The sequence below is a fragment of the Sesamum indicum genome, linkage group LG8 (genome assembly GCF_026168435.1).
Source record: "Sesamum indicum cultivar Baizhima isolate 11 linkage group LG8, ASM2616843v1, whole genome shotgun sequence".
NCBI lineage: Eukaryota > Viridiplantae > Streptophyta > Magnoliopsida > Lamiales > Pedaliaceae > Sesamum > Sesamum indicum.
In genome coordinates this window covers 22,837,733-22,856,968 of record NC_142664.1, presented here as the reverse complement: position 1 = coordinate 22,856,968, position 19,236 = coordinate 22,837,733, and the positions used below count along the sequence as shown (strand labels likewise).

The 19,236-nt window shown below is 32.2% G+C and overlaps 1 protein-coding gene across 1 annotated transcript; it reads right to left on the bottom strand.

The window, feature by feature from the left end:
* On the bottom strand, positions 1-11,702 carry LOC105168472 (myosin). Its single transcript, XM_020696397.2, has 18 exons — positions 11,556-11,702; positions 11,059-11,437; positions 10,514-10,683; positions 10,124-10,199; positions 9,975-10,016; positions 9,823-9,885; positions 8,577-8,626; positions 8,477-8,504; positions 8,274-8,348; positions 8,082-8,192; positions 7,923-7,983; positions 7,054-7,170; positions 6,813-6,931; positions 6,129-6,198; positions 4,075-4,116; positions 1,221-1,261; positions 699-825; positions 1-245 (listed from the first exon to the last, which is right to left on the bottom strand). The coding sequence occupies exons 2-18, from the start codon at positions 11,419-11,421 to the stop codon at positions 127-129; spliced, it is 1,674 nt and encodes a 557-aa protein (XP_020552056.1). The 5' UTR covers positions 11,422-11,437; positions 11,556-11,702; the 3' UTR covers positions 1-126.
* Positions 11,703-19,236: the final 7,534 nt, after the last annotated feature.

Sequence of the window (19,236 nt, the reverse complement as noted above, 5' to 3'; positions counted from 1 at the left end):
TGAGATTAATAGCTCCGCAAGATATACTTTAGTAAGGTCAAAATTATGTCTGGTAAATATATTATAAGTGAGAACTAGTGGAAAATACATTATTGTTTTGGATCTTAGAGAGTTGAAACCTCCTGACTATGCAGCAGATTTTCGTCCATTAAGAAGGGAATCGTCCTGGTCTATTTCTTTGCGGGATGCTTCCCAGAGTCGATGCTCAATTTCCAATTTCCGCAGCTCCATTAAACCTTGCTCCACTGCAGTGTCAAATAGTATTCTCTGTTAGTATTGAAGCAGATTGGTTCAGAGTTTATTATTATATCAGCACGTCACGTGTTCATTCTACCATTCCTTTGATCTATGACAGAAGGAAACCCACTGTGTTTGAAATAGAGCATGTGGTTATGCAAGAGCAAATATATCTAAAATGAAATCATACTCATAGTATTGATCTTCAACGTCAGCAGTAACAGATTAAATGCAAGTATGCAACTCAAAGTCCCTTCTTTTTTAGAATAATATGCATAGTGAACTTTACCAGTGAGAACCCTTATGATTCACAGAATTCATCGTATAAGGATCAGATTAAAGAATTAGCAGGGAAGAATATTGATAGAGCAGATTATATTAGAGTTTCTTCTGAAAACAGTGTCTGTATGAGTAGCAAGATAACTATCCAATGGTGGCGGGTGGAAAACAAGTGAACTAACCATCAACAGCATCATGCGAGGTCGGTGATTGCCCGCTGCGGCTGATCCAGAATTTCAGTCTCTTATTGGCTATTTCCTCCTCGATACCATAAGCTTTAGCTCTTCGCCAAAAGTATGTAAGCCATGCCTATGATATTCAATTGTAATAATTTCACATCATAGAATGGAATTTGGTCAGCACAGGATATGATTTCATATATGAATAAAGAAAAACAATATGGAGATACAAGAGTTTTGAGTAGTACCTACAGCATATCATCAATTTAACGTTAAAATATCATCATTTTTAGAAGACACTGATGTTAAGATTTCAATTTTTTTTTTTTTTTGCCTATTTTGTCACTACTTGAAGTGGAATCTTATAGCTATCATACTTTCCAACAGGATATAATTATACAGCTAATTAATTTGATAAGCGTACCATGCTTAACTTCTGATGATTATTAACATGAACCTAGAGGAACTACAATAAATGTGCTGATGGATAATAATAGTTCTTGAAACACAAGGAATATCACCAACCTCCTTGAACAGGACATCTTCAGACTCCTCTGGGCTGAGTTCTGGGAAACAAAAAGAACCAAAGAGAAGAACATTTATGTTTTTTTTTTCTGAGAGGTTGAATGGAATCACCAATCACCGGCAAATTAAGTAAAGAAAATGTCCATGCAAAAAGACCGTCTTTTAATATTCTGAGCTAAATGAAAAAACTTCCAAACTTAACCAGGCATAGTGTAAGCAACAGGGACTAGCTCAGTCGTAGTATAAACTTTCTTAAATTCTAATCTCAGATTTTTATGAGTTCTAAATAAATTTATTTACTAATTTAATTTAAAAACCTAATGAACTTTTTCAAATATATATTTTACAAAATTTGTATCAACAAAGAGTGCGCATATTCAAGAACTAAGCACGTTTATCAAATTGATTAAAAAATTTAAGCAAATTGAGTGAATAAAAGATTATAATGAATAATAAATTTAAGTGAAAAAGGACAAAGTAGACAATTCAACTATAGGTAGCCACAAAACATGGTAAATAATAAAATTAACAATGATGAAGAGCGATTAAGAAAGAGACTAAATCCAATCTCAGCATTATATTGGAGGATTGTTGTATGATACATTGCAACAGTATGGTAATGTGAATTGTGAATGACTTTAAAGGCTTTTGAGTTATGGGTGGTTGGCATCTCGCAAGTAGTAGAAAGAATATATATATGAAAAGGATCTTTATCATGTTTGCTGTTACATTGCATATGTGGACATAGAACACAGATGCAGCTGAGGCAAATGCTATCTTTTGCTATTAAATTGATGGACAATTCAAAACTGGATTGAGCTATTTTCTACAGTGATTCATTGCTTGCTATCTCCTGGATTCATGGATCCCGGCTGAATATTCCATGGACAGCACTGAAGTCCCCAATGCTAGGAAATACTGGAAGAAATGACCTAGATGGAAATTCTGTAAAATATCCAGGAACATTAATTTTGCAGCACACAATCTGGCTAAATGGCTGAAACGTCTAAGTGGAAAGAGGTCATCCCTTTCACTCCTTCTTCTTGCTTCTATTTTGTGTGATGAGGGCACGTCACTCCCTCAATGTACAGACTTCTTATTCCTTCTAATGCATGATTTAATTTATCAAAAAAAGAAAAAGTAAAAAAAACGAAAGGGATCTATATGGAGTAATATGAATGACCATGTGTGTTTGTATTAAATATGACCGCTTTGATCCGTATTTCTCCAGCACTATAATTGTACAATTGAGACTATACCAAATTTCTAAAACAGTAATTGTTGATACCAAAATCTTTACTAAATAGAAAAACTATAAAATCTGTACGTTCTACTATGGCTAGATATGATGGTATCGTACTATCTTAAAAACCATGATCACCGCTTCTAACGGCCATGACAAAATTCTAACGTATTTTATGAAATGACTCTTTACCAATTTGTTAAGATGACAGAAACCTCTCTTGAGGTTTGTCGGCATCTCCTAAAGTTAATCATATTACAATTTTATTTCTCTAATTACTTTTTATTTCATAATTAGATTGTCTATAATGTATCCTTAAAATAGAATGTCCTACATATATAAAAAGTCTTTTAGCCATAAACAAAACTAGATGTCCAAATTTTAATTTAGGTATACGAAATTATAATCAAATATAAAGTTCAATGTGATATATTATGTCTTCTCTGCAGACTTGAACAATTCGAGTTAACTTTCAAAAATGGGTTCTTGAACATAAGTAATTAATTGATTGTTCATATTATTGTAGTAATGGCAACTCAGTACTTATTAATTATAAAAAAATAGAACACAGGTAAATAGAAAAAATAAAACACAAGAGATGTGTATTTAACTTTATAAAGATCCATAATTTTAAGAAAGAAGAAAACAACAAAATAGAATCTAATTTTTAAATTTTATCATAAGTTTAATAATCTTAAACCTCAAGAAAAAATTAGTATAAACTGGAATCTCTAGGAGTTTTATGTAAATATGAACAAACAAAACATCAATGAGATATGATTTTACAGAATGATTATGATGATTTTATTATATTTCTGGTACTGAAGTAGATTATGATGATCTCAATAAGTTTCTAGTAATATCTTGGACATTATGGAATCAAAGGAACAATGATCTATGGAGCAAAGACCAGTAAAACCTCAACCCTAGAATTCAGTATGGGTTACCATATGGCTTTCTTAATTAGGTTGTGTTTTCTTTTATGTTTCTTTGTGTTGTATGTTTCTTAATGTGCTTTTGGACATGGAATACAATTTTTTTTCTCCTTTTTCAGTAGAAAAGAAAAACAAAAAAGAAAAGGGGGAATGCTTTTGTAAATTCAAATAAACATCATTTGGCTCAAAACTTGTTGATTTCACAAAATAATGATGTTGATGGTATAACAAAGTGTAAAGTTATATGTTAGAAAACGCCAGAGGATGTAGGTCTAATTCTCAAAAACCTTAAGAGGTCGATATTTGGACAAGGCCTCATGGGAGGTTTATGTTATTGTCCTCAAGGGTGGTAATTTGGTCAAGAAAGAAAATGGGGTGGTAATTTGGTCGGGTCAACCCCTAGATTAATCAACATGAGGGAAAACTTCTATTTCCTTATGATTTGTTGATGTCATCATTTTCAGTCGAAAACCCTAACCAGTTGACCTATTTGTTGAGATAATGACAAATGTCAGGAGCACTCATGTATCCATCCAACCTAAGTATATTCATACCAAATGGAGGCCTCTGTCATTATCCCTAAATGACTGACCCTTTATAATAAATTGCGGAAAACTTCAAAGTGTTAGGCTAAGATCTAAAAGGAAATACAGAATAAGAGACCATCAGAGCTTACCAAATGCTTCCATATACTTGGGATCAATCGGTGACTTGAAATCTGTCAAACAATAGAGGTTTAGAAAATGGACAGGTAAAAAAAAATAAACAAAAATATATAAACGAAGGTTTTTACAATAACTAGCTAGTAAAGTGTATGCACATTGCGGTATTGCAAATGTATTTTCTATTTTTCATATCTTTGTTTTCATTCAAAAATCCCAACAAATGAAGATATTTTACATCTTGTGGCAAATATTATAAACAACATTTATTAGTATAATATGCAAATCCTTCTAGTTATTGAGATTAATATAATTCTCATGAATGTCCTTTAAGAATATATTATGCTTTTGATACATGAGAACATTACATAACAAAAAATGTAATTATTATTTATCTACATGTATAATTATCTTCATTATTCAATATTAACTATTGCATTTTGGTTCTTCTTCATTCTTAGCACATATATTTATGCACAGAAACATACTACCTATATTCACATAAGTTTGTTTGACATTTATATCTTCTGTAGAATAATTTGTTCTTGATCTCACTTGTCAACTTTTCTTTAATAGTTAATTCTTTAAGTTATAATTCTTTATATTTGTTTATATTCATTATATTTTTGTGATTGTTACATGAAAAAGGTTGAGAATTTTCATATTTTTCATTAATAGTCTTAAGAAAACAAATCCTATCATATGTATATAAACATGTTATTAAGTTCTTGTATTGTCTAGATTATATTTAGTTTATAGATGCTCATTATTATAATATTTCAACATTAATAAAAAATGAAAGAATAATTATATTTTATCTGTTAATATTTAAATGTTATTAACATATATTGATCAAAGAATTCAAACTATTCACATAAAAATATAAATAAATTAAAAGTATGTATAGTTTGTATCATATATTGCTAATATTTAAAGTTTTCCCAAAAAAAAAAAAAAGAGAGACAATTGCATTCAGTTATATATCAAGAATCAATGCGATAAAAATAAACATATAACACAACTAAATTTAAATGATGAGTTAGATTGGTTTGTAACTAAAACATTAAAAACTCATTCATATAAAATGAGATATACTATAAGAAGTATTATGTTAAAATACAAAAATTTGCCCGTTTGCTTTTATTTAAAACTTCACATTCTCATTTTATACTATTAAAAATTCAAATTTCATTTGTTTTATCATCTTTTTAATTACATAAATACCTTTATTCTTATTTTTATCATCTCCAACATCTAACAAATAGATTTAATATGAAGTAGGTATGATTCCACGTATTTTTTATACACTCAATTGAAATATTAATCTAAACACAATTTACAAATTCCACATCCTGTTCATGATGAAGATAAATATATAAGTATATTTTCTCTTTATATTTTCAATATATTAATCCACATTTTTATTTCTATTCAGAGAAGTAGACAAGTAAATGTCTTTGCTATTTCTTCTACAGAAAATAGAACATTAATTCTGAATCTTTATTGCAGATTGACTTAGAGGGTGTTTGGCTAAGCTTATTTAGATGTCTTATAAGCTCCTATATCTTTTAAAATGTTTTTAGAGTTTAAAATTGTTGAATCTTATTTTAAAAACAAGATTTGGATAAATAAAAATCCAATTTAATCGCATAAAATTTAATATATTCAAATTATAATTATATTTTATCAATCATTCAACTTTAGGCTTTCCCCTACTTACGAGTTGGTCCCTCAAGTTCCATATAGTTCCTTCTGACACCAAATTCACTCAAATAAACTTTTTATGAATAATAACCATTCTAAAATAAGAATTATATGAGGATAAATTTAAGAATATATATCAAATAGGTGATGTTAACATATCTAATGAAGATATTACTTATTGTCCAATACAATAGATTACAGATAAGGGGTGTTACACTGACAGTGTATGCTGCAAGAGATGGGAAACTGGACAGTGAAGATTCTTTGAAATAGATTAGTTGTGTTGACCAAACAAAATTAGAAGACTGAAATAGACATGCAACATCATTCTAGCAAATTGTGGCTGAAATTATAAAGAAAGAACCTGTCAATGATGTCCTAGTCGAGTTTGGACGTCTTTGTTGAGCAAATGCAAGCACAATAGATTCCTCAACCTAAAAGATAATAAAGAAGAACAATTAGTTTTTCATATTCATCACCCAAATTAAGATGTAACTAGGAGCATGATTTACACTGGAAGGAAAAGGACGAATGCTCCTTTAAGCAACCACATTTGCTAAAACATACTCCTTCTATCCCAAGTCCAACATTGTTGATTCCCATTTTACTCGGGATGGAATTCACATAAGTTTCAGAACCTGAAAACTTTGACCATCTTTAAAATATTTCCTGGTGAAAAATTAGGTGCATTATATCATTAAGTGAGTGAGACAGTACTTTTGCAGAATGATTTCCATCTCAGGAAGTTCTTATTTTGGGGTGTTCAATAAATTGGCACCTAGAGTGTAAATATTTATAAGAAATGAATAAGTCCCCAGTAACCATAAACTCTTTTAAGTGTTAGCACATCTTTGACCAGAAAACCTTCAAGGAAGATAGTTCATTTATGCCCATTAGCATGCTTCAAATGTTTCCTTCTCCAGAGAGATCATTAAACAAATACAAGCAATAAAAATTGGACCTAGGGAGTTAAACATCGATAAGAAATCAACAATTTCCCAATAAGCATAAACAATTTTAAGTATTAGCACATCTTTGAAAAGAAAACCTTCAAGGAGGCTAGTTCCTTTAAGCCCATTTCAACTGTTAGCATACTCTCAATGTTTCCTTCTCCAGTGAGATCATTGAAGTCCTCAACAAGTTTACCCCTTTGTGGATTGTTGTCACCTGCACAAGGTCAGCGATGAAGACCAGTTTTAGATCTCAAATGTACAAGATAAAGCATGAAAAGCATTCAGCTTCAATTGCTTTTAGAGGCTAGAAGTTGATATCAGCAACAGACAACTAGCCTTTCTCCCAGCATTCTTCTTTAGCCTTCTGTCCAGCAGATAGAACAACTTCTAGAGGAAGAGGTGCCAAAGATGACCAATATTCATGCTTTGACAAAGCAATATCCGCACAGATACCTGGAGGGCCATAAACATTGTGATGAGGGATGAAAAGACGAATAAAATAAAAATACATTTTAGTTTTATGCATTTGGATTAAATAACTAAAGGCATAGAGTAGAAAATTCAGGAACTATATCAGACACCAGCAACCCTAAATAATACTTCCTCCTTGTTTGATCTGACGGTCCCCATTGAATCGGCACACATTTGAGGTGGGAGTTGAGAAAGTGCATATCAAGTGTAACTTCAGTTTTTATACCCTGAAGTATTAGCTAAGAAAGTTCATAAGTTCATGTACTTCAAGGGTGGATACTTTTGGAATATATCTTTTCTAGACAGAGATCAATACAGAAATCCTCAGTCCTGTACAGGGTACATTAAGTCTAGCAGGTGCAGTGATATTACTTCTTGTGTCATAGATCGAAGAAAAGATGAAATAATGATACCAGAGAAAATAAAATACCACAAAGAAAAGATGAAATAATGTTCAATTTCGTCTTGGGGGGTTATCCTAACTTAGAATCAGCAAACATTTTAGGTCCAATTTCAAGTTAGCTATTTGCTTTTGATAGGCATGAGAAAAGCGAACCTTCAAACCACAGAATTGGGTTAAACATTTGAAATAAACTTAATTGAAACCAGAAAGTAAAGAAAGTTTCTTATCCTTGTTATATGTTACTTTTCTTACTTTGACCAACGGCACTTTAACATAAAACAAAGTGCTTTCCACACCAGAGCAAGAAACACATTTTGGATATATCGATTACCCAGTTGAGCAGCTAAGCCCCAGTATCTCGCAAGCCAGCACCTTTTAAGAACAACCTCTTCCTGCAAATGGAAACTTTTCAGAACAGCAACTGTAGGTAACATTAGCAGCAATCTAGAAACTTTTTGTTGGTGCTATTAACACAACAGTTGCCACCCACCATTTCATGTGGGGTTAACACCAGTCTTTGTGTCATAGATCGAAGTGCTTTAACTTCAGATTCAGTTCCACGAAGTTGTTCAACAACAGTTGCAGCCTCCTTTTTTGCGATCTTACTCAAACAAAATTTCACATTGTTAAAAGCAAGAGGTTGACAAGTACTTGTAAATACATTTCAGTTGATGTTGCTCACCTTAACAGCAGATTGTAATGATGACATTTCCACATCTACCCCATCTTTTGCTTGCTTGGCCTCCTTGAGTGCAGCCTATACCAATTCCATGTTTTCTCTCTATCATTCTCTGATCTTAAGTATCTCAATGATTCTACCAAAGAAGATGCAGCGCCACTTCACGAAGTCGAAGTCCAGTGAAGACAAATAAAAACAAGAATTACCTCTCTTTGACGCAATGCAGCTTCCTTCCTAAAAGTTATTAATAATACTCAGATTTGGTAAGAAGAAAGCACAATGAAGGTCTTTATTCTTTTTATGTACCTGCTCAAAAGTTTAGCTTCCAAAGAAACTCCTTCTCCAAGAGCAGCAACCTGGAGTGATAATATGTCAAGGAACTCATTAGAAGAAGGCGCTTCCTGGTACAGATGTTGAACTTGTTCTAGAGAGTAAATAGGAGTGAAGGACAAAAATTTGGAAACAAAGGGAAAATTTCTGTTGACTTTGTCTCAAGCAAAACAACATACTTGTACAATCGGAGCATATTTTTGAATGAGCAGCAATAGCTTAGCAAAGCCAATGCGCAGGGGTCATTAAGATTTGAAACTGAGGATGCGAGAGTATGTTGCAGGTACCCACAAGAGTTCATACAATGATGAATGGTAACTTTAAAATTATATATTCATACAATACGAAAATCCATGCCAAATTAAATGCAATATGCTAAACTTAAAGGTTGCCTATCTTCCTTTCTATACAGGTGCTCCTGGAAATGGGCACTAGAGAATTTTGCGTTTAACATACTATAGAACAATACAAATAATAACGACAAGCTTAAATGAGATATACAGTCCAAAAGGAATACATCTGCTACCAAATAAATATCATTTTACTGATCCAGAGTGATTCTCTACCGGAGCTAGAAATATACTGCACCTAAAGACAAGTGGAAACTTAATTATGCTGAAAGTTATATTGCCATTCCTTAGTCGAGAAAATAAGTGTTGATAAAGTACACATGTCATTTGCCATTGCGGGATCATTTTATAGGCAAAACTTTTATAGATGATTAAAAGATTTCATTTCCAATTTAAATCATTGCCCACACATTTGTTCATTTTGTATGACTAAGTTGAACATAATTCGTCCTTGCCTCATCATCTCCTTGACTTGGGTTTGAACTCTTCTAATTTTGGGCCAAGAATATCTTTATTCCAGAAAAGCAGAGAACTTTGTACGGTTGTAACCATTCCAAAATGATGAAATAAAACTTTTCCATTTAAAATACAAGGAACAAGAAGCTTTTAAAGTGATAAAAATTCCATTTCATGGTTGAAATATGTAACATGTTCATTTAGTAGTGGTTAACATTTATTATGTGAATCAGTGAAAAGCTTGTGGGTGTGCAGTGGGTGATGCAAAGAAAGAGAGAGAGAGAGAGAGAGAGAGAGCATATTAGAAACACAAAATGACATACAAAGACCAAATGGCTACAACTTCTGGGAGTTATTAACTAGAAGCCAGAGAATATGTATTCAAAGATAGGCAAAAAAGAACAACACTGGATCACCTGTTTCTCAAGTTCCTTGACTCTTGCTTCGGCCGCTTCACAACTCTCCTCTGCAAGTCGGAGCTGTGGCATAAGATTCAGACACCATGAATAAATATAGATTTGCAGGTCATGCAGAATGAAGAGCAAAGCAAGGATAAAAAGAAAGACACCTTTTCGAGAACATTTTCATTTTCCTCTTGTAGCATATCTAGCTGTCAAGGAAATAGACATTATCTTGAGAAGAGACAAGCAAATTACCCTTCCCATCAAGAGAACAGAAAAAAAATCACTTCAACAGCATAACAAATAAAAGACATACTTCATCGCGAAGCGCAGAAGAAGCACGCCCCTCTCCCGCATCTTTTAAATTTAACTGTCCTAACTCTGGTGAAAACCTGCACTTCACATTGATACCTTGTCCGTTCATAAAAATAACATACGCAGATTGCATTTATATAATGAGCCATTACATAAGAAAATTATGCAAGCACTGGGAGATACTTAGATGCAGAGGTAACCCTCAAGTTAAATTCACACAATGCTGTAGGCCAAGTATATGGTTTATGCATTAAATATCAGAGGTAAATTACTACTTCAACTGCATGCAAAAAGCTAAATGAATTAAAATTTTATTCAAAAGGAAATACTCTACAATTTGATTTTGGGATCTTGGAAAGAATTAATCAGTCAAGGGACAGATTTTAAGTACTTCTTTTCTCTTTGCCGGTTGCTAGGAGGATCAATAGGTGGAATAGGCGCAGGAGTTTTCAACGAAGTCCTACTAGGAGGTGCAGAGGGTGTTGTTCTAATAGACAACGACGGCCTTCCTGTTGAAGTTGAGCGAGCTGGTAGGACTCCATCCAGTAAGTTGCGAGTTACCTAATTAGATATGTACCGGACAATAGAACGAAAAGGAAGCATCGATCAGGCTTCAGAATTATGCATCCTCCACAACAGAGTTCACACACAAGAACAAACTAACATGAAATTTCACAAATCTCATTAAAAGTTCTTTTTTTTTTTTTCCGAAAGGGCGCCCAGTCGCATATACTCAGCACATTCCGACAACTCAACTCACAAACATCAAACTGACAAGAATCTAGACGTTGATCCTTGAGATTGAGCTCCCAAACCACAGCCAACATTATTAGTACGAAATTTACTACACTCCACAGCTACACACACAATGCACTGCTAAATCAACAAATTAAATCCGCACTTGCATTACCCCGAACAAGGACTACTTAAAATTACCGCATCAGAAGAAGATCTACTGATCTTAGTCGACGGAATCACAGGATTAACCCCGCCACCACCATTATTAGCGCCATTACTCTTGACAGGAGGCCTGGAGAGAGACAATGGAAGCGGAGGATTGAATCGGAGCCCTAAATCTCCATCATTGTCCCCGTCACCAACCTCATCCTCATCATCGTCATTGTCGGCAGCGGCCTGTGAAGCCATGACTTGAGCCAGCCGCTGAGCCGCGGCTTTCGCCGCATAATTCTGCGTCCGCTTGATGCTTGACATGCCACTCACGGACGAGGACCGCACATGACTGCCACGCGCCGGAGACCCGCCGCCGGACTCACTGCTCCACTGACGCACTCTCTCCATCTCTTCCGCAAATTACCTTAAATCCAACGGGTTAAAACCGAAAAATGTGAGTTGAAGAAAGAGGAGAAGACTGCTGTTGGTGGTGTGTGCCTAGATCTTCGACTGAAAAATGGGCATGTTTTTCGGAATTATACCGAATTTTGCAGATAAAATTTGTAGACGCGTGGTAAGATTATAGTATAATGACTCCTTGCTGAAGATATACTATTTATGTACGTGATTGATTGCATTAAAAGATGATAATTAAACCTCAACCAACTACTAATCTAATGAGCTTCTTGTGTTTTGTTTTTCTCTTCACTTTTTTTTAACTGTTTTTCTCTTGACTTGTTCTTCCTTTATTTCAATTTTATTTTACTTTTTTCCAACTTTGACAGAAAATTTGTCAGGCAAAAGCCACGCACCTCAATTTTTGAAAATTGAAATTGGGTAAAGAATACAATCCAATAAATTATTGAGTCATTGAGTTACTAATTTTATTTTGGAATTCAATTGAATCCTTCGAATTATATATATGTAATATTCAATATATTATATGTACTCTAACATCATATTTACTTTTTGTGATGGGATAAAGTGATAAAATATTAATGTGTGATTGTGTATATGATTGATTTCAAATTGACTATTTAGTAATTTGTTTATTAGTTTAGGATATTTTTTATGATCAAATTAATTTTTGTTTACTTACCTTATATTATTTAAGTGATTGATAACTGTATTTACAATTTTAATCCCACGTAGGATAAAACTCGGTACAAAGTCAGTTAAATGAATCATTTCTCCTTCACCTTCTCTCTCCCTTGTTTCATTTTGTTCAATCTCAAATCTCAATCGTTGGAACTCAACCGGACCCTTGTCGCAGGTTGTTCTCCGATTTCTCTCTTTTGCTCAAAACTCTATGCCGGAATAGTGTAAGTTATAGGTGCCCAAATTAACTATTGCTTCAATTATAGATTTCATAATGTATCTGTTTTTACTTGATTTCAAATTTCCTTTTTGTTATTCCTATTTTTCTCAGCCATCGCTTTAGTTCGACCACCACACGGATAAGAAATTGTATGAATTAGCTACTGCATATCCAAACAAAAACAAAAACCAATCGGTTGCTCACTCATAAAGGAATCCGAGTTAACATAGTTATGCCATGTAGAAGTTGAAATCCTAACCCTAATTCATCAGATCAATCTACTTTCCCAACTCTCTATCAGGTGAAAGTAAATTCACCACTATTTGGCAATTTTTCAGCCATTGAAAATTTTTCTCCACCCTCAACTGCACGAATGAGAAGAAGAAAAATTGGGGTTCTGAAGTTGAAAAACCCAATAAAATGGCCTTGGGTTATTTTTATTTATTGTATGTATGTTGTGGTGTTTTACATGGTGCGATAGTTTGTTGGATTTGAATATCATGAACTTTGATGTGAATTAATTTTTCAAGGGATCGTACCTCAACATATTTCAGTTTACAATAATAATAATAATAATAGTAATAATAATCTTATACTTTATCTTGGATCAATCAATTGTAAATACATAAGGCCCATATTTGGTTATGTGTTTATTGTGAATTTATCATCTTGAAAATTTGCAAAATCCAAATTTGTTAGGAACTTTAATTTTTAACCTCAATTATTAGCTAAGTTTTTTGGATTTTTAATTGATAATTTCAAAAGTTTTGGTATCCACAAAATCAAACTAAGATGTTTATGATCCCATAATCTGTTTTTTTAACAAAAAAAGTACGTTCAACCTATCAATTTTTATAAGATCTTTTAACCTCTTTAATCCTAACATCTATTAGATAAAACATTCTGACGATTTTGTTATTATTTCACTTTACCTTTATATAACTATCACAAAGCAAAAATATCCATTTATAGAATTTTAAATTCTAACATTTTAATAGATTTTATAGTTATTATTACATTATGAAAAGTTTATTATGTCAAACACATAACATTTGATAAGTTGTGGCATCTTATTTATCCAAATACTTTAAAAATTTATTTTAAAAATAAGATTCAATATTATTAAACTCTTAAAACATCTTATAAAATATAAGAATTTATAAAATATTTCAGATAAGCTTAGTCAAATAGTCTCTTAATGTAGGAGCTATTTTTATGTTCAATATCTTTAATCTCTTAAAACATTTTATAAGATGTTTCAAATACAATTTACTCTCCGTCTTAATTAGGTAAATATCCTCATATGCATTTATTTATTGGATACAAAAACAACTCCGACATTAAGAGGTGTTTTTGAGTAAAAGGGTTTCGGATAAATTTTTTAAAAACATCTTATAAGCTCCTATATTTTATAAGATGTTTTCACGTCTTATAAGATGTTAGGGTGTTAAGCATAATTAACTTTTTACTACAAAAAAAATAAATAAAATAGATATGATACCATTAAAATCAAATAACTTATTATTTCTTGACATGTTTTATATTTAAATATTTCTAAAATACTTTCATTCATATTACACATTAATAAACAACAATAAGCTAATAAGTTATTAATTATTGTTAATTGAATAAATAATAAATTAGTTATTTGTGTTAATTAAATGAAATTATAAGTCAATAATTAAATAAAATTCTTGTATATTTAATATATATACATATATATATTTAATTTTCTTAGGCCATGTTTACTTCTAGTGATTATGAGTGATATCCCTTATAGTCTCACACAGTGTTTTGTTTATTTGCTTTTCGGTTGGCCTGTTACAACTTGGGTGAAAAATGGCTTCTCCCTCAAACTCAGCATCCATCACAACCCCATCTATAACATGGACCAACACATTCCCCATTTTCAAACCCGTCTGCTCCGAAACCACTCCTTTCACCACTACCCTCGAATCTTTTGATGCATATAAATTGAATTCCGATATTGATTCGTAGATTTTTTCCTTACCGTGCTCCAAATCTACCACAGAAATCCATCTGGCCACCGCTGAAAACCCCATTACTCACATCAATACTGCGTAGGAATTGTTGTCGTTCTGATTCAACCTCAAATTGGGGCGAGAGGCTCCTCCGAAGTCAGGAAGAGAGTGAATGGCAGATACTTCAGGTAACATTTTGATGATCATTTCTCCAAATTTGCCGATTTTCGAGACAACGGAGAGAGTGCTTTTATTATGTGTGGTTTGGGTGAAGAAAATTTTGAGGGAGAGATGTTTGTGAGTTGCAGTGCTGAAATGATTTGTATGATGAGGCCATAACGAAACTCTGCGACCATTAAGGTTCTACCTTTTTCTTGGCAACAAGTCATCAAGGATTTGTTACGATATTTTAAGGTAGCACGTAATTTCTTTCACAAAGGAGATTAAGCATTCGTACCTACATTCAAGAATCATTGGAGCGAAGAATCTGGAGTTAAAAATCAATTCATAAATTGTAATACTTTTAATTTAAATTTAGGGTTAATAGCAAACACCCCTTAAAAAATTTGGCAAATTCAAAATTTGCGCGGACAAATATTTTATAAGTTCCTTAAAGAATAAAGATATTACAATTTTATAGAATTTATAGACTTTTGAATATCCTACAAAATATGTTTAAAAAATTACAAAATCAATCAAACAACTCCCAAATGTGAAATCAAATCAATTACAAATTAGGACAGAACAAAAATAGATAGCAAATTTGTTACAAAGGCCATTCGAGAATCTACAAAGTGTCTTTCTCTAGTACTACGTGGTCCAGTGTTTTTTTTTAATGATTGGTGTTGATTACAATTTAAAATTGCTTAAGGGCAAAGCAATTCCTACAAGAACGTGCACGAAATAATTTTTTTTTTTTACTTTACATTCTTTTATCTTTCTTTGTTTCTTTTATTTGTGGTTAAATGCATTTTTATCCTATAACATCCATCATTTGGTATTTTCATTTTTTTACGGTAATATTTTGATTTTGTAATTTTTTATTTTCATAATTTCAATCATTCCCCTCCCCAAATTTAGTCATTAATTTTTTCACTGGAATTCTTAATTTAATATCTGCAATATATAACTTTTCAGCCAATCTGATTGATAAAAATGCCTAAAATTATAAAATTAAATTGTACAAATCAATTCGTGTAGAATCAAAATACCACTCCTAAATTATATGAGTAAAATTATAATTTTTCATTAAACATAAGTCGTATTTTTTTTACCCAATAATTTTTCGTAATCATATTTTACTTGTAATTCTATGTATGTTCTAGGTTATAAGCATTTATATATTCCCAAATTATAGAATAATATGCAAAATTAGTTCCAGATTTTTAAAAGTAGCCAGTTTTTTAATTCCTTATATCACATAATAAAGGTCCTGGCTATAGCTAAAATTATAATAAATATTAATTAATACATAGGCAAAAATAAAATATTAATTAGTCTAATTATAGATAATATTAATTTATTATAATTTCTTTATATAATATTTAGTCTAAGGCGTGAATATGAAATACAAAATGAAAAATGCCAAAATAAAGGGTTGAAATTTGACGCATGCATAAACTCAAATCATAAATATGAACAGAATTTAAAAAAAAAAAAAAAAAACCATAATGACCAATTCTAGTCCAGAAAACATTTAATCCAAAATATTAATAGTTAAAGTCAAAGTGATCATGTGAGGCAAAAAAATCTCCTGAATTTTCGTCTATGAGACTTACTTCCTTTGGATGCTCCCTTATGACTTGAGCTACTACTACCTGTCTTCCGACTTAGAAGAGTCGTGTTCTCATTCCATAACTCGTTCATCACTTGTCTCTTGGCATGATTCCTTCTTACCAACTCGGCCTGCTTACCCACAGTTTCCTCCAACAAACTCGGAAACTTAGTCACTTCATCCCAAACCTTATTGTCTGCGTGGGTTATCAAGCCAATACTGGACGTACCTGATTCAGAATCTGCAGTCGAAGAGTAGTCTTCAATGTAAGATTCAGAACGGCAGCGGTTGGGTGTCTGCTGATCAAGTGATGGACTGTTCTGAGGAGCCTTTACTTCAAAGGGTTGCATTTTTCTCAAGGGACTTGAGATAGATTCGTTGTTTGAGGTTTTGATTGAGGATTCAGATCTCAACTGATCATACTTATCAGCTAAGGACCGGTATGAACTGTGGAGATCTTGTATCATGTCGATGATTTGAGGTTTCTTCCGGTAGTACATCTCGGCTCTCTTAGCAAAAGTCTCTCCGTCGTCCTCAATTAGTTCTAATATCGTCTTTATCTTGTCATCCAATTCTGCATCAACAATCGGAGATGTAGTGGTCTTTTCAAAATAGTGTAATTTGAAAAGAGTATTTGTAATTGTATCAAATCTTAAAAAATTGAATATAATTTAATTAGCTTTGAGTTTAATTTGCATATTCTATGGCTAAAATACTGAAAACCCTCCTCCTCATCGTATATTCACATTAATTTCATCGTAATACAAACAAATCCTAAAAAACCCTAACCAAAATTAATACTAGTCAATTTAGGGTTTTCATTTATTGATATATATTTATATATATGCAGTTAAACAAGAACCTGATAAAGTGGAGTGGAGCCAGTGGGAGGAAGGAGGACGTCGATGATGGCTATCCCACCACCACGAATAGGGAGAACACTCATCATCTCTGCTGCATCTGTTATTAATATTGCCTAATTCCATTGGAACAACTGATCGATGACTGACTTCAACTGGACGATGATGAAGACGATGGTGAGATCAGAATTAAAAAGGGTGAAGATACAAAAAGTAAAAGAGCATCTAAGCTTATATATATACACATATATATAGATATATATGAGGATCAGTATTGTAGTTAGTCAAGGACTCTAATTCCTTTTAGTTTCCTATATACCAGCTTGTCTCTGCACAATCTATTCTCATTAATACCCCCACCACAATTAACCAATTTTCTTTAACAAACTTCTCCTCCTCCTAATTTTCAGCTCTACATCTCTTAGATATATATATTATCTGTCCCTGCATGATTTTATATTATAAATAATTTTTTATGTTTTAAATATATTATAAATATATATATATATATATATATAAATCAACACATTGCACCTCAAAGAAAAAAAAGAAAAAAAAATCAACTCAAAAGTATTATCAACACCACAAAAAAATTTATGCAATTATGTCGAGACCATATCGTGAGTGAAAAATATATATATATTTTTATATTAGTATAAAAATACCCAAATTAATTAACTCAAATGGATTAATGTGCTATGCCCCTCAAGATTTCAATTTGTGCATACGTGTGACGCATCTTATCTATATTAATTCATTAAATTAATTATGTTAACATTACCTATTTTAAATACTCTTAAATTTATACTCCAATATTTGTTTTTATTTTAGAATTGTTATCATAAAAAAATATTTGAATTAGTTTGATATGAGAAGGAATTATATAAAACTTGAGGGAACAATTTGTGAGTCGCCTAAAGTTGAATAGTTGGTAAAATATTAATTTGAATATATTAAAATTTTAAGAGATTAAATACATTGGAGTTGTATAAATTTTCTGGGGTCAAATTGGATGACATTTTAGTCGATAAACATTTTTTTTAACAAAAAGTTAGTTACTCTAAAACTCTCAAAATAATAATTAGTACTTGCACTATTTAATGGCAAGAAAAAAAATATAATTTGAGTTCTGTAATTTAATAGTGATATTTTTAATTCTGTACGAATTGATTTTCACAATTTAGTTCTATATATGATTTTAAGGCTTTTACAATTTTAATTTACATGTGACTTTCACATGACAGATTGAATTGGATATTCAGATGGAACATGATCTCTCCCGCAAATAAAGGATCCCTTAGGGCACCTTTACTGTGGGAGATATGATTAATCAAGTGCCATGTATTAAGTTGTGATAATCATATTATTTTAGTTGTATTATAATATGTTTACTTCATATTGTCAGAATATGGATTATGTATTTAATAATATATGTCAGTGTACTATGAAACATATTAAAAGTGATAATATTGAACTAGACTATTATACATTTGTGATAAGTTATCACCATCATATCACTCAGGCCGTGTTTATCATATGGGAATACGCAGTACATCCGGGCTAATCGGGATAATCAGCCTGTTTACTTGCAAAATATGTGGCCCGGTACTAACGTCTGAAGCCCGATTCTTGGCTAGATAAAACGCGGTATATGGATTCGGGCAAGAGGGGTGGGATTCGAACCCAGTCCAGCTATCCCACCTTTCATGCTATGCTGGTTTTACATTTTTATCGTCAAATTAGCTTAGGAAATGACAGAATTGTCCGCGTACACCTACCGACTTTAATTTTCTGTCACCTTTTTTATTTCCCACCATCGCCTTCTCCATCATTTCAAAATCTCTCTCTACTAGAAGGACTTCTGTAGACACAACGTCCTTGTGGCCGCGAGGTGAGTTTATCAAGTCCGGTGAATTGAATGTCGGTGACAACTTGACTTTGTAGCTACGTTTTTTGGCTCTCAAGTGTTACGTTGTCCATGGTTTATTCGAAGTTCAATTTTTGGATTAATTTATTTTATTTTTTATTTTTTGGTCCAAGAATCTGCATCGGAGTTGCCATTTGCATTGTTCCCGCCAACATCAGTTGCACTCGATCGTCTTTTCGGTTAGCTCGGTGAATCTTCGAGATCTGATGGTGAGTTCGTATGAAGCCCTTTCTGTCTTTGCTTGTGCTGTAACATTTAAGTTATGCAGTGCTATATACACTACAACGTTTTGAAATCTTGGTATTGTTTAATCAACTATTTTACTTACACAGACTGGTTGTGTCATTTTCCTCGCATGATTA